The sequence below is a fragment of the Castor canadensis genome, chromosome 8 (assembly GCF_047511655.1).
Source record: "Castor canadensis chromosome 8, mCasCan1.hap1v2, whole genome shotgun sequence".
Classification (NCBI taxonomy): Eukaryota; Metazoa; Chordata; class Mammalia; order Rodentia; family Castoridae; genus Castor; species Castor canadensis.
The window spans coordinates 23,544,293-23,558,388 of NC_133393.1; the positions used below are offsets into that span (position 1 = coordinate 23,544,293).

The 14,096-nt window shown below is 36.9% G+C and overlaps 1 protein-coding gene across 1 annotated transcript; it reads left to right on the top strand.

Annotated features, from left to right (window-relative positions):
- The first annotated feature begins 771 nt into the window (after window positions 1-771).
- Window positions 772-7,236, top strand: LOC141425878 (butyrophilin subfamily 1 member A1-like). Its single transcript, XM_074084804.1, has 6 exons — window positions 772-775; window positions 3,440-3,460; window positions 4,358-4,384; window positions 4,966-4,992; window positions 5,534-5,560; window positions 5,738-7,236. The coding sequence occupies exons 1-6, from the start codon at window positions 772-774 to the stop codon at window positions 6,250-6,252; spliced, it is 621 nt and encodes a 206-aa protein (XP_073940905.1). The 3' UTR covers window positions 6,253-7,236.
- Window positions 7,237-14,096: the final 6,860 nt, after the last annotated feature.

Genomic DNA, 14,096 nt, shown 5'->3' on the forward strand with positions numbered 1-14,096 from the left:
TCCTAATATTTAACTTTGAGAAAGGCAGGCTAAATGAAAGACAATTTGTTGACTGTTTATTCCTCAGGAAGCTCTATTCTCCACCCCTGATGGATTTATTTCCTATGTTATACTTTTTTTCAGAAAAGAAATAGAGGCGTGTAAAAGAACACTGTCTATGGTTGGTGAGAGGGCTTTAAGAATATTTCCTTCCGGTTCTTAGAATTGTGGATCAGTTTCAACTACAGAGAAAACTATGGCACTGTTCCAACATTTTTCTTCTCTTTGATATTTGGTCCTCATGTTGAATGAACTGGTACTTTTTCTTTCTATTTTGGAAGATTTAATATTATTTAGAAGCACTGTGACTAAGATAAAACAAGCTCATATTTCAAGATCTACAGTCATTGTGTCATATGTTTCCTGAACTTATGCATTTATCTCAAAATGAACTCATTCATCAACTCCAACTTACATACATTTTTTCAATCTCTCCAACTAGGTACAATCTCCACTTTAGTTGAAATTTCCCTATAATTTCTCTTGTCATTTCAATCTATGTAGTCAAGTAAATTTTATTAGTAATAATCCTCTGAATTTGAAGTACATTTGAGGTGGCTAATGTGTAAGTTTTGCACAAAATATGCACAGATCACATTTAAGATGCACTTTACTGGCATTAAATACTTCAGCTTCCTTCCTTTCCTATTATGTAGGTTGGATTAACCTTCACTTAGGTAGGAGTTAAATAGAAACACACACACACACACACACACACACACACAAACAAGGATGGGTAATGGTCTGAAAAGAGGAATATTGAATATGTAAACACAAAGACTAACTAGGATCTTATGCTATACACACTTCTTTTGTGTATAATTCTACAATTATATCTACTTTTTGCTGTATGTATAAATGACAAGGTTGTGACCATTGGCTACAGGAACCTAAACCAGTACTTCCCATAGAAATGGTACTTCAGTATTCTCAAACACCATGTTTCCAGTGCCTTTTTATTTTTTCTGTTTTTCATTTCATGTGATTTAGTTTAAAAATACAAGACTTTTCCTTCCTGAAAAGGATATGAGGTAACAATATTCTTTTATTGCATGAAAGAGTAAAATCAAGAAACAGCTTATCTCTGGAAGGTTTTACTTGGGAAACACATGAGGAGTCACAGATGGACAAAGTTCTAAATAATTCAGGAGAAATGGATAAGAAGGAGGAAAAGAGATTAATGTGATAAACTCAGAGATTTTTCAATAAAGTAGTAGCATCCTCAACACTATTGCCAAAATAGTATGTAAAAGAAAGAAGAGAGATTAACACAGCAAAAGAGATTGCTTTAAAAAATGTGAGAGAAATAAAGGTGCACCTATGACATAAAAGTTTTGAAACCAATAAAATATGAGAACTCTCAAGATACTGCCTTTTAAAAAAAATCTGCTTCTAGTGTGAGCTCATCTAGTATGAGTAGGATGAGCTCATCTCTTGAAAATTATATGAAAGGTTTTTGAAGGATATCACTGAAATTCAAGTGGCACTTCAGGAAAGGAATGGAAAAAATGTATGTTTCAAATAATTTTGAAAAGCTAAGTGTACCTTATAAAATTTAGGTATGACCTGACATTTTTTTTATCATAAATCTGGATGAATTATTCAGATTTATCCCTGAGATATATTCAAATCTATACCTTGGAATAAAATGATCACTTTTTATTTTATACACATCATGATCAATTTGAAAGTTCATGAACATACACTTCCATTGCACTCAGAAATTTTGTAGCATTCCTTTACTGGTACGATGTCACATTTTGTTAAGTTTCTCACAAACACCTGAGAAAGTGACTAACATCAGTTTTATTCCATTTATTTTATTGATTATCAAAGATGTATAAGCTGAGAAATTGTGCTCCTACTTGGAAGATAACAGGAATGGAAGGAATTTACTTACAGTGATGTTTCAACTGTTCGAACTTCTTTTGAAGTAAATGAGAAAATCACAGAATAACCGTTTATAAAAGCTTATTTTAAAAGTTCTGTCTGGTCAGGTGAGCTGGTTTATACCTCAATTCTAGCAACTTGGTAGTTGGAAATAGGAAGACAATGTTTCTAGGCTAGTCCAAGGAAATAGTTAGTGAGACCCTATCTCAAAACAGCAAGCCAAGCGTGGTGGTGCATGCTGGAGGTGGAGGCAGGTATATTGCAGTCTGAGGTCAGTCCCAGGTAAAGTATGAGAGCCTACCCCAAAAATAAGTTTGATAAAAACAGGGTTAAATGTGTAGTTCAAGTGGTAGAGCAATTGCCTAGTGAGCACAAGGTCCTGAGATTGAAATTCCAGTGCCACCAAAAAAAGGTCTGTCAATTAGCAACTCAAATTCTAATGCAATTTCTTTAAATGCAAAGAATTAGAAACAATCAAACTTGCAAAACGGTTATACCCAAATGTAATATTCATTTTCTGTCTTAATGCTTGTGTCATCTTCTAAAATGTCTTGATCACACTGAAGTATTAACCACAGATTATGTAAATTATGTTTTACTAAAGACACCTTGTTTAATGTGACAAACAGATTTGACAAAATTTAAAAATCATCCTCAACACATGCTGCCAAAATAGTATGTGTTATAAAATTTGTGCACCTATATAGAAATAAATAGATGTAAGTATAAAATAGAATTATTTATAAAGCTATACACAAAAGAAATATGCATGATATGAAATTAGTCTTTATGTGACATTCTCAATATTCTTGTATTGGGTTTCACCTTTTGTGTAATCCCTTTTCCCTTTTCAAGATAAAAATGTGCTTCATTGCCATCTTTGCTTTTAGTCACTTTTTCTAATTACAGTTATACTACAAATTCATTTCACACTGGGAATTTTTTGCCATTTTTTGTATTTTGTGCTGGTTTTCCTACATATTTTTGAATTATTTTTTGAATATATATCTTTTTAATGATTTTCTGTAATTTTATTTCTGATTGATAAAAATAATTTTGATATATATATGTGGTATAATGTGATTTGGGGTCAACATATAATTCATGAAATGAATCAATCAGGTTAATAAATGCATCCATCACATGAACTTATTTTTTTGAACCAAGAATGTTAAAAATCAATTCATTAAGTAATGCAAATTTTACAATACATTATTATTTACTATGGCCACCATGCATTGTAATAAATGGCTAATTTTTGTTCCTTCTGTCTAAATGAAACATTGTAGCCTTTGATCATCTCTCCCTTTCCTCAGACTTCTCTCTCTCAAAACCCACTCCACCTCATCTTCTCATAATCACCTTTCTCCTCTGTTTCTAAGATATATTGTCATTTAGGTTCTTCCTGTAAGTGTCATTGTACAGTATCTTTATTTCTCAGCCTGCCTTATTTCATTTAGTGTAAACTTCTCTAGTTCCACCCATTTAATAAGTCTATTTTCTTTTGCAGAGAAACTTCAGGAAGAAATTGGTAATTTTTCTGATATTTTTTACTAAAGTTTTTCTTAGAATATTTTTCCATTTTCTTACTCTTCATATCATTCACACTCTTTTTTTGCTCTTCCTTCTTGTGGATTTCAGATTACGCCATTTTTCTTCTCTTTGACTTCTGGACTTTTCCTACACTAAATTCCACTGCCATCCTCTTCCTCACTTCCTCTTCATTTCCTTTCCTTCTTTTACTATATATATTGTTAGGCTTCTTCTTTGACATTCCTCTGTCTGTCCTCTGAGGGAATATTCACTGTTTTGCCCATAATAGTGTCCCAGTCCTTTCATGAGGGCATCAGATTCCAAGTTGCTAAGTGAGATAGGTCTTATTTTTATTAACCTTATAAACACATGCATATAGCAATTTCAAGTAAACCTGGGACCTACTCGTTCACTTCTCTTGACCAGATTCTCAAGTAATCCAAGGTTTCTAAATATTCTTGCACGCATTTGTCTCACTCTTTTCTCTCTTCAACTATAATTATTACTGCTCTCTTTTCGTTTTACTCCATTTGATTATTGATTCTATTAATCTCTCTTCCTTCATGATATTTCTATGCATTTCTTTAATCATGTAAACTCCATTGAAAATACATCTCTAATCTCTAAGGCTTTGTTCTAAGATATTCCTACAATTATTAGGACACATTACAAGAATTATTTAACTTCATATTCCTAAATATCAGATTACATTCTTTCATAATAGTGATATTTCCAGATGGGATGTACTTCAGAATTTTTTTATAGCCAATGGAAAATATATGACTTGGCCAATGCTGCAGAAACCCGTATTGACAGATGTATGTCTTTAATTACATATCTTTATAATATTAAGAAAATCTGTCTCATATATTCATGCTTGTATATTTTCTCTCAGATAGGAGAAAGACTCAATACAAGTTTGGTAAGTAACTATTATGTCTCAGACCTCCTTCTTACCTCTGTCTTGGAATCAGTCTTCATCTTGGCTCCTGTAGCAATGGTAGGATGAATGTGCATTTTTCCTCAGTTAGAAGAAGGTTTAACTCAAGTTCAGTAAATATTGATGATCTCTCAGATATCCCTATTTTGTCTCTTGTGGATTCAGCTGCTATCTTAGACTCTACTGTATTTTGCTATTATGCATAATCACAACAAAAAAAGCTTCTTAAAAAGAATAATTTGGGGCATTATTTTTCTAAATTTCAAAAATTTTGGTAAATTGTTCCTGAAATGCAATCTACATGTTTCAACAATTTTCCCCTCCTTTCTTCTTTCATTCCATTCTTTATTTCATGCTTTCACATTTCCAGTTATATATCCCACTCAAATTTTTTGCTGTTGTTTTTCTACATTTATGTCATCTGACCATTTTAATTACTATGTTCTAAAATTTGAAATATAAGAATATAGACTTTAAAACTACAAGGATTTTGAAGAAAAATTTGAGAAAGTTAGGAAGAGATGAGAAGAAGATAAAAGGTTTCCTGTTCTCTTTTCTTGCAGACTGGAGGAAAGCAGAAATATATACTGGTGAGTGGCAAAGACTGAGGAAAATATTCCTGTTCTGAAAAATAGTATAAGTGAATATGTACACTGTAAAAAGTTATGCCCTGAAAAATCAAAGAAAACTGAAGTACACTTTCCCTAAACACAGTATATTACTTGATTTTTAATAAGTACGCTGGTAAAACATAAAATGTTAGAATTTTAATTTTCCAAGTTTGCCTCTCACATTGTATTTTGAGAGAGTGGTTATGTGCTAAAATCTGAGGAAAACTATGTGGAAACGAAGTTCCATGGTCAGATTCACCATATGCCATATTTTCTCACCAATATGTGAATATAATATAGTAATTTATTCCTGCAGGAATGGAGGGTGAGGAGACTATAGGGATGGGTATAGGCTTTAAGTAAGACATAATTAGGAGGCCATAAAAAGAGGATCAAATATATGAAAGAGTATTTTTGTTAGTTGCTACCATTCATTAATTAAACCTTAGAAATGGTGTATTCTGGACAGTCAGCTATATTTTTCAGACTTTCGATTCTCATGTTGCTATGTTCTTTGTAGACTGGAGAAAAGAAGAATTCCAAGCTGGTGAGTCTATAATACTTCTCAAAAGGACCCTGCTCTTTGTGGAGTGATCTCTGAAAAAAATACAGACAAAGGTGATATAAATCCATCCAGGACCAGAGAAGCTCTCACACAATGGAGATGCTCCAACCTAGGGGTCTTGAGGCTTCCCAGGATCATGATTGTCCTTTTTCTTTGCAGTGAATGTGACATTGGATGCAGACACCGCCCATCCTGTCCTACTTCTTTCTGAAAAGGGGAGACGAGTATCCTGGCAAGAAAGCTGTCAAGCTCTACCCAGCTCCACACAGAGATTTGACTCCTTTCCTTGTGTGCTGGGTCAGCCACGCATCAGCTCAGGGAGATGCTTCTGGGAGGTGGAGGTTGGGGACAAAGGTTCTTGGGATGTAGGAATTTGTAGGGATAATGTGACAAGGAAGGGAAGGGTTACAATGTCACCACAGTATGGTTTCTGGACTATCCGGCGCTATGGGGAAGAATTCTGGGCCATTACTTCCCCAGAAACTCAACTTATTCTAAGAGAGTACCCCCATAGGGTAGGGATATTCTTGGATTATGAGGCTGGAGATGTGTCATTCTATAACATGACAGATGGATCCCACATTTTCACCTTTCCCAAGACCACATTCCAAAGTGTTCTAAGACCTCTTTTTAGGCTTTGGTTCTCTGACTCAGGCCCCTTGACCATTGTCTAGGTAAAAGAGAAAAGAATGATGCTAGATTTCAGAGGTGTACTCCTCTCTGTGATCAGTGGTGAATTTGGGGCCCATTATGGTTACAATTCTATGCAGCAAGCCAGAAATTGAGTTTTCTTTCCCCTTACTGACTTATGCTCATGATAAAGCTCTGGGATGGCATACAGATTTCTTGTTGTCCCTGATACTCATATCCATTTTTATTCTTTAGTAATAGACTTCTTCATATTAATAATATATATTATTAATATATAAGTCTATTATAATATAATAATAAACTTCTTCATACCTTGCTCAAAAGCACCTTGGTATAGAGATTAGATTGCATAGCCATCTTTGCTGTATGTGACATGATGCTGGCCAGCACATTAGAAGCTAAATTGTTCCTTAAGACCTCTGTAATGTGACTTGAAAGAAAATTTCTATGGCTTTCTTCTTCTTCACTTTTTCTGCTAGCTAGATGTGACATGATGGATGAAACTTGAAGACAATTTTTGGAAATGTCTTATGACATGGATACTAGAAATGATAAAATAAGTCCGAGATTTTGACAATTTATTGCAACTACTTTATTGTTGGGGACCAGGCATGACCCTGGACTGGAAATAATGGAGTTTGCACTGCCTCTCCATATAGGAGTTTGCACAGCTTCTCCATGTAGAAGTTTGCACAGCCTCTTCTACCATAATTTCCCTAGTACCTGGTGTCTTGACCTTTGCTGTCACATCTCTTTGAAGAATACAACCTGCTGTGTCTGCATACCAGCCCCCTGATGCAAAACTAGATAAAGTATCAGAACTGTTGGGAGACTCCCTGATGCTAAATTAATCCATACCTTAGATAAGGTGTCCTGCATGCCTTGATGATTCCAGAAATGATGTGTTGTAATTAAGCTTCATTAGCCTTAGGAAAATTAGCTCACCAAACCTCACTCCTTTCACCTTGCATCAAGAATTGTTAAAACTTGATTTTTACCTGTCTTTTCCTTGTACTGACCTAATAAAATAAACACTCTGGTCAGGTAAGCACTCACGTTTTCCCACCAGGAACGTGCAGCCCTCCCGACAACAGTGTTCTGTTTTATGTTCTATGTATGTTTGTCAGTGTGTGTCTTATTTCTTATTCCCAGTCGCTCTTAGTCAGACTCATGCAGCATATCCACGCAGGCAGGGGCACTCTATAACCCAGTACCAGACTTCTATGACTTCTATAAATTGTGTATCTTTTTTTCCATTTATTTGTATGCTGTATTTTTGTTTATTGTGACTGGATCTAATCTTAACAGATGCCTCCATTTAAGAACAGCAGCAGCTAGTGGAGAGGCTCAAGTGGTAGAGCACCTTGCCTAGCAAGTGTGAGGCCCTGAGTTCAAACTCCAGTACTGCCCAAAAAATAGACTGTGAGCAAATGACATCCAGAGTTGAAAATTCAGTAAACAAGATGTTAGTATCCTGCATTTGCTTGCTTAGCTACTCCTGCTCGCCAGTTCTGCAATCTCATCAGGGTCTCTCACTTTCTTCTTACTCTTCAGTGTCTGCTGACCTCAGTTCATGTCCTTTCCTAATTTGTTTCCATGAGTAATAATTGCAAGTATTTGCTTAGTAATAAATGAAAATCCCTCACCTCATTTTCCTCTTGTAACATCTTCTCTGCAAAATCTTAAGTTTGAATTATTAGCCATTCCTCATACTGGCAGCTTAAAATGCTGCAAAGTTCCACATGTGTGAGTAGATTGTATCTCATTATGTACATAGTGACCTCTCACAACTCAGATGTCAAAATGTTCTGGCAGTCATCCCACACTTCTCGAAAACGTTTACATTTCCTTAACTTTGTACTGCCAGTTTTTTGAAGATTACACTTTGTTTTAACTTCCAACAGTATTCTTCCAAATTCTCAATATATGACCATGTTCCTAATTAGAAAACAAAAGTAATATAATGAGTAGAAGCTATCAGAAGGGAACTGCCTCTTCTTTGTAACAAGATGTATAACAAAATTATCTAAATTTGTAATTCCCCATTGCCCCTCCCTATCTCTTATATTAAGAGAAGTATCCCTTTTCCTACACAGGAAACACCAATCCATTCATCCTGTACTGGCCTCTCTGGTTTGAGGATTAATCAGTTATTCCTCTTAGCCTTTACCCTTACTCTTTCCCATGAACCTCAAAAAATTCCAAACCTTGCTCATCTTAAAATCAAAAGGATACAATAATCCATCATGATCTCTTATATACCCTTCTTTTCATCCTCTTAAAATACTAAAATCATTCGTATCTTCATCCTTCAACACATTACCTTCTCACAGTATTCACTGCAAAAAGTTTGCACATAAAATCCCCCAAATTCATATGTTAGTTCTAACATCTAGTACCTAAGAATGTGAACTTATTTGAATATTGGCTTATTGAAGATCTAGTTTGTTAAGTTAGATCATGCAGGAAAATAAGTTCCCAATCCAACATTACCAATTACTATAAGTGGACTTAGGATGCAATCATGTACAATGAAAAAATACAAAAACTTATTTTGCAAATTAATATCATGGCAGCTTCCCCCTATTTTTTCTTCCAGTAAATCTATAGTTTTACATAGTACATTTGAGTCTTTAATCCATTAATTAGTTGATTTTATAGTGTGTGAGATATGCATTCTCAGCAATCTGAGCAACTAAGATGCCCCAAATTTCTAAATAGTAGAGCCATGTTTGCACTGTTCCCCAACCCCCAGACCACAGACCAAAACTAGTCCCACTTTCTTGCTTCCATACCTGGGATCATAAAGCCTAGGCCACTGCTCTGTCCCACTGCTCCAGGGTTCAGTGTCACCAGATATGGTACATTTTCTCTGTTCCCAAGATTCAACTGTACCCTATTAATTCTGTGACATAAATTGCAGTAATGCCATCTTCTCCACATCCTTAATTCCTGGAATACTTTTTCTTCCTGTGAGTTTTGTCAGTTATACACAATGAATCCTAAGTCAGAGTCACAGCTACATTCCTGCTCCCAAGAAAAACTAAGCTATTTAAGGAGTTCCTCAGACTCACAGTCAGTCCTCCCCTAGGTGGAAGAACTGCATCCATCTATGCCTTAGAGAGTGAACCTGCACCCATGTCACATGTGCCATTGTAGTTAGACATGATATAAAGTCCATGATCCAACTAAACAGCCACAGCATATAACCATGGGACACAGTAACATTATAGCTGCATATGGTCAGTGTCAAACTGGACACCAGAGCCTTTAGCTGTCTCATCATTGTGGGGAAAATGAGAACATGAAGTCTCCTAAATATTTTCCCTTTTGAAACTTTAACAACATACTTAGCCACCAATGCTGCCTCAAATTCCTGCAGGCTAGACCACAGAGGTACATCAGTTAGATGTAGCCCATGCAGGCATCAATAAAATTGATCATAGCTAAAGAAACCGCATGGAGACTAGACTACTATGCCCATTTAGAAGTAGAGCCAATATGTACTGCCAAAAAGACAACACAAGCCCCATCTTCAAGTGAATCTTTTTCTTTACAAAAGCTGTTCTACAAAATTGGATAGGTGACTATTCCACCAAAACCACAGTCATCACCTCAGTGAAACAAGAAACATGAAAAAGTAAAGAAACATGAAGAAAGTAAATCTATAGTAAATGGCACCAAAGAAATTTTAAAAATTATTTTTTTTCTTAGAAAACAATTCAAAATAAATATGTTAAGGAAGACTAGCAAAATAGAGGAGAATGAAGAGAGTTTTTCTATAAAATCAGGAAAAAGATCATGATCTGAAGAATTCGAAAACAGATCAGAAAAAGAACAAAAGTCTTGAAGCTGAAAATTCAATGAAGTAAACAGTACAACAGAGTTCAAAGAGACTGCTAGATCAAGCAAAAGAATCTCTGAACTTGAAATTAATTCTTTCTAAATAACCCAGGGGAAGATAGCAAAAATAAAAGGGAAAAAAGTAAAGAAATAATACAGGACTTATGTTACAGCAGAAAACAGAAGTTTTCCCATTGTAGACATTTCATAGGGAGAATAGACAGAAAACAGCACAGAAACCTTAATGAAATATTTGTGGCACATGTCCAATGTCCTGGGAGAGATCAAGATCCAAGGAGGAGAGGACCCAGATGGTGGGTAGCTGATGGACCCTGGGACCTTCACCTGCCTGATTTCAAACAAATACGCCAGATTTTCATAGCAGCGAATATCAAGTGACCTTGCTTTTTCTGCCAACCAAGATATAACCAACTCATAGTAGGTACATAATATTTATGACCAATCCTTAAACTAACTTTTTATAGTGCATAAAGCCAGGTACAGGGTCATGCAACCCCAGCCAATCTGCCCCTTTTTTTGTTTGTTTCTTTTTTCTCTCTTTTCATTCCCTCCCACCTGGGTCAGTAAAACTAAAACACAATGTGGAGAACTGCAGAAAGAGACTTGCAAGAATCTGGGAATACCTTGACCTGCCATAATAAATAGAACTGTCTCCACCTTAGTGTGTCTGCACCCTCACCAACAATAGTGCAACACACAGAACCACACAAAGAGAGCTGCAAGCATCTGGGAAGATCCAGACCCACCAAACACAAGCAGACATGAAACCACTGCTGATGCTTACCTGCACTGCCCTGTAGCTGACCAGTTTTCAATGGAGTGAATCTGCAAACTCACCAGGTAAGCAAAACACACTCTCTGTTTTGAAGGGAACCATGTATTCTAGCACAACTGTGGAGCCAATGGCACCCCTCTGGACAAAACTGATGGCCAAATACACAGAGGGAACATTTCCCTCTACCTGGTGGGGGGAAGAGAATGTAGAGCTGAAAAGCCTGTGGGGAGGTTGGGTGACTCAGCAGTACTGTGGGGAAAGAAAGGCATTGCTCTGTCTTGGAGAAACCAGGATCAAGTTGAAACCGACAGCCTCACTAAGCAAAAAGCTCACTTCTAGCTCACAGGTTTGCTTTATGAGTGGAAGGGACCCATGACTGCTCATTCACCAACCCCTCACAGGATCACTTCTAAGAACACACCTGCTCCAGAGGGTCCACTTCACTAACGGAGCCCAGGCTCAAATACCCAGAGCAGGGTCCCAGCAAAGCTGTGTAAATATTTAAATATATATTTATCTATTTTTTATTTTTCCCTACTCCATTCTTTCCTAACATTAACTTACTCAGTGCTCTATTGCCCAATTTTCCTTTCTCTCTCCCAATTTTTTCTTTCTTTTCTTTTGTCCATCTTCTCTCCATTCCTTTCTCCTCACCTTCCTCTCCTCTCCCTTCCCCTCCCTCCACTACCTCAACCTGCTCAATATGCATCACCCACTATATAGGCTATTATAACAACTTTACAAGTTACCCCATCCTTCCTATCCCTCAGCAATCCCTGACAATGGCACCCTCTTCTACAACTGAACTACAATTCAATACACACTAGAAAATTAGAATCCTGGAATCCCCCACACCTCACATCCCTTCCTCCCTGACTTCATCCCCCCTTCTGACCCTTCTTCCAGCTCCAGCTCTTTGAATACCTAAGTATCTACCTCTATCCAAACAACCAATATTCCCCCTATCTCCATGACTTACAGATAAAATCACAAAAGGGCTTCCTACACATTTTTTTAAAGCCGTTCCAGCACTGAATCAGTGAATTTGTTATTGCTAATTTATATTAAGCCAGTCATAGCCCACTAATTGAGTCCAGGGGAAGATAACAGGTGATTTAAATCCCCAAATAGCACTCAATAACATAGGAACACAGCACATCATAGAAGCATGAGGGAAGAAGAAAAGGAAATTCCAACCCTCAAGAGACCAATAATTCAATAGAGGATTTACAGGGAAATAGAGAAAATGAATACACAGTTCCTGACTCCAAAAGAATGAAGATAAATATGACCAATGAGCTCAATGACATCCATAAAAAATCTCTCAAAGAGGAAATCATGAATGAGATCATTGAGATACTCATGGAGAAACTTCAAGAATGGTTAAAGAGAAGATACAGGATGAACACAAACAACGTCAAGTCATCACAAATAAAAACCTTGCAAAAACATGGAAACATTAAATGAACTCAGAGAGGACTTCAAGAAACTCCAAAGTGAAACAATGGAGACTATTAAAAAAGAGAAATATATGAAATAAAGAAGACAGGATAAGATATGAAAGAGGAGTTTTAAAAAGGCAGGGAAAACCTCAGAAATAGGAATCAAACAAGTCCTGGAGATAAAAATTTCCTTAAATCAAATAAGAAATACAAGGGGAAGCCACTTCTGTAGACTAGAACAAGTGGATGATGTAATCTCAGGGCTTGCAGACAAAATAGATATTAAAGAAAAAAAATGGAAGAGCTCTTACACAAAATAATCAAGTGCTGTAAAAGGAATACGTAAGAACTCAATGACTCTATCAAAAGACAAAACCTGAGAATCATGAGCATCAAAGAAGGAGAAGAGGTGCAAGCTAAAAGGATTCAAAATATATTCAACAAATATTACCAGAAAATTCCCAAATCTCAAGAAAGAGTTATCCACTCAGGCATAGGAAGCCTCCAGGACAGCAAACAGACTTGCCCAAAATAGAACCCATCCATAGCATATTATCATAAAAGGAACTAGTACAGAGAACAGAGAAAGAATATTGAAGGCTCTAAGAGAGAAAAAACACATATCAAGGTAAACCCATCAAAATAACAGCAGACTTCTCAACAGAAACCTTTAAAGCAAGAAGGATATGGACTGAGGTATTTCCAGCACTGAAACAGGAACTATTAAACCTCATGAGAACAGACGTGCTCAGAGAGTAACTTTGAATTGAAAAACTCCACAAAAAACTCCTAGACACCATAAAAAGCTCCAGCAAAGTAGTAAAACCCAAAATCAACTTACAAAAACAAGTAGCCTTTCTATACAACAAAAAGGAACAGATTGAGAGAGAATATAAGAAACAATACCATTTACAGTAACTTCAAAAAACTCAAATACCCAAGAATAAACAAAGGATGTGAATGACCTCTACAAGAAAAGTTACAAACAATTGAAAGAAGAAATCAGGAGATTCCAAGATGGTGACTAGAGGGAGGAAGCAGAAAGCATGCTTCTTAAAGTAAAATCTTGGAGAAATGCTGGAGAAACACTTTGCAGAAAAAACTACTGAGAAGAGGCAAAACTCTGACTTCTCTGACTCCTCCACAACCCCAGCCTGTGCATAGCATCCCCACTCCACTTTAAACAGAGAAACCAGGAGAGCTCCAGTGCCACCAGACACCAGCTCCTACCAGCTGGAGAGACACAGACCACTAGGTGACCTAAGTGGCATGCGGTACTCCCACAAACAACCCTTGTCCAGATCACCATAGCCCCCTGGACAGATTGACCCCCACCGAGGGAAAAAAGAGGAAAAAAACAAACTGAATAATAAACAACAACAATAAAAAAGACATGCAGCAAAGAGGGCAGGATGCCCTGAGCACTGAAGAGTGGGGGAGGGGCAATCCCACACAGAGCTGTAAATAAACAAGCCAGAAGAAGAAAGCAGGAGTGGTGGCACCTGCCCAGCAACCTTGGCATGGGAAAGCTTGTAAAAGTGGCTGTGTGAGGAAAGCCCCTTTGTAGAGGGGGAAGGGACACTTCCCATGTGAACTGTAAATAAACACACTGGCCGGAGAAGAGGGTGTACTGCCACCTCCCCTAGTGTGCTTGGAGAGGGGAAAACTTATAACAGTGGCAGTCACACCCAGGAGAACTCTAAATAAACAAAGCCTGCGGGGCCAGGTAAGTGTTAAGCTCACTCCTGAGATCTGCAATCATTAAAGCCTCCAGCAACAGCAGACT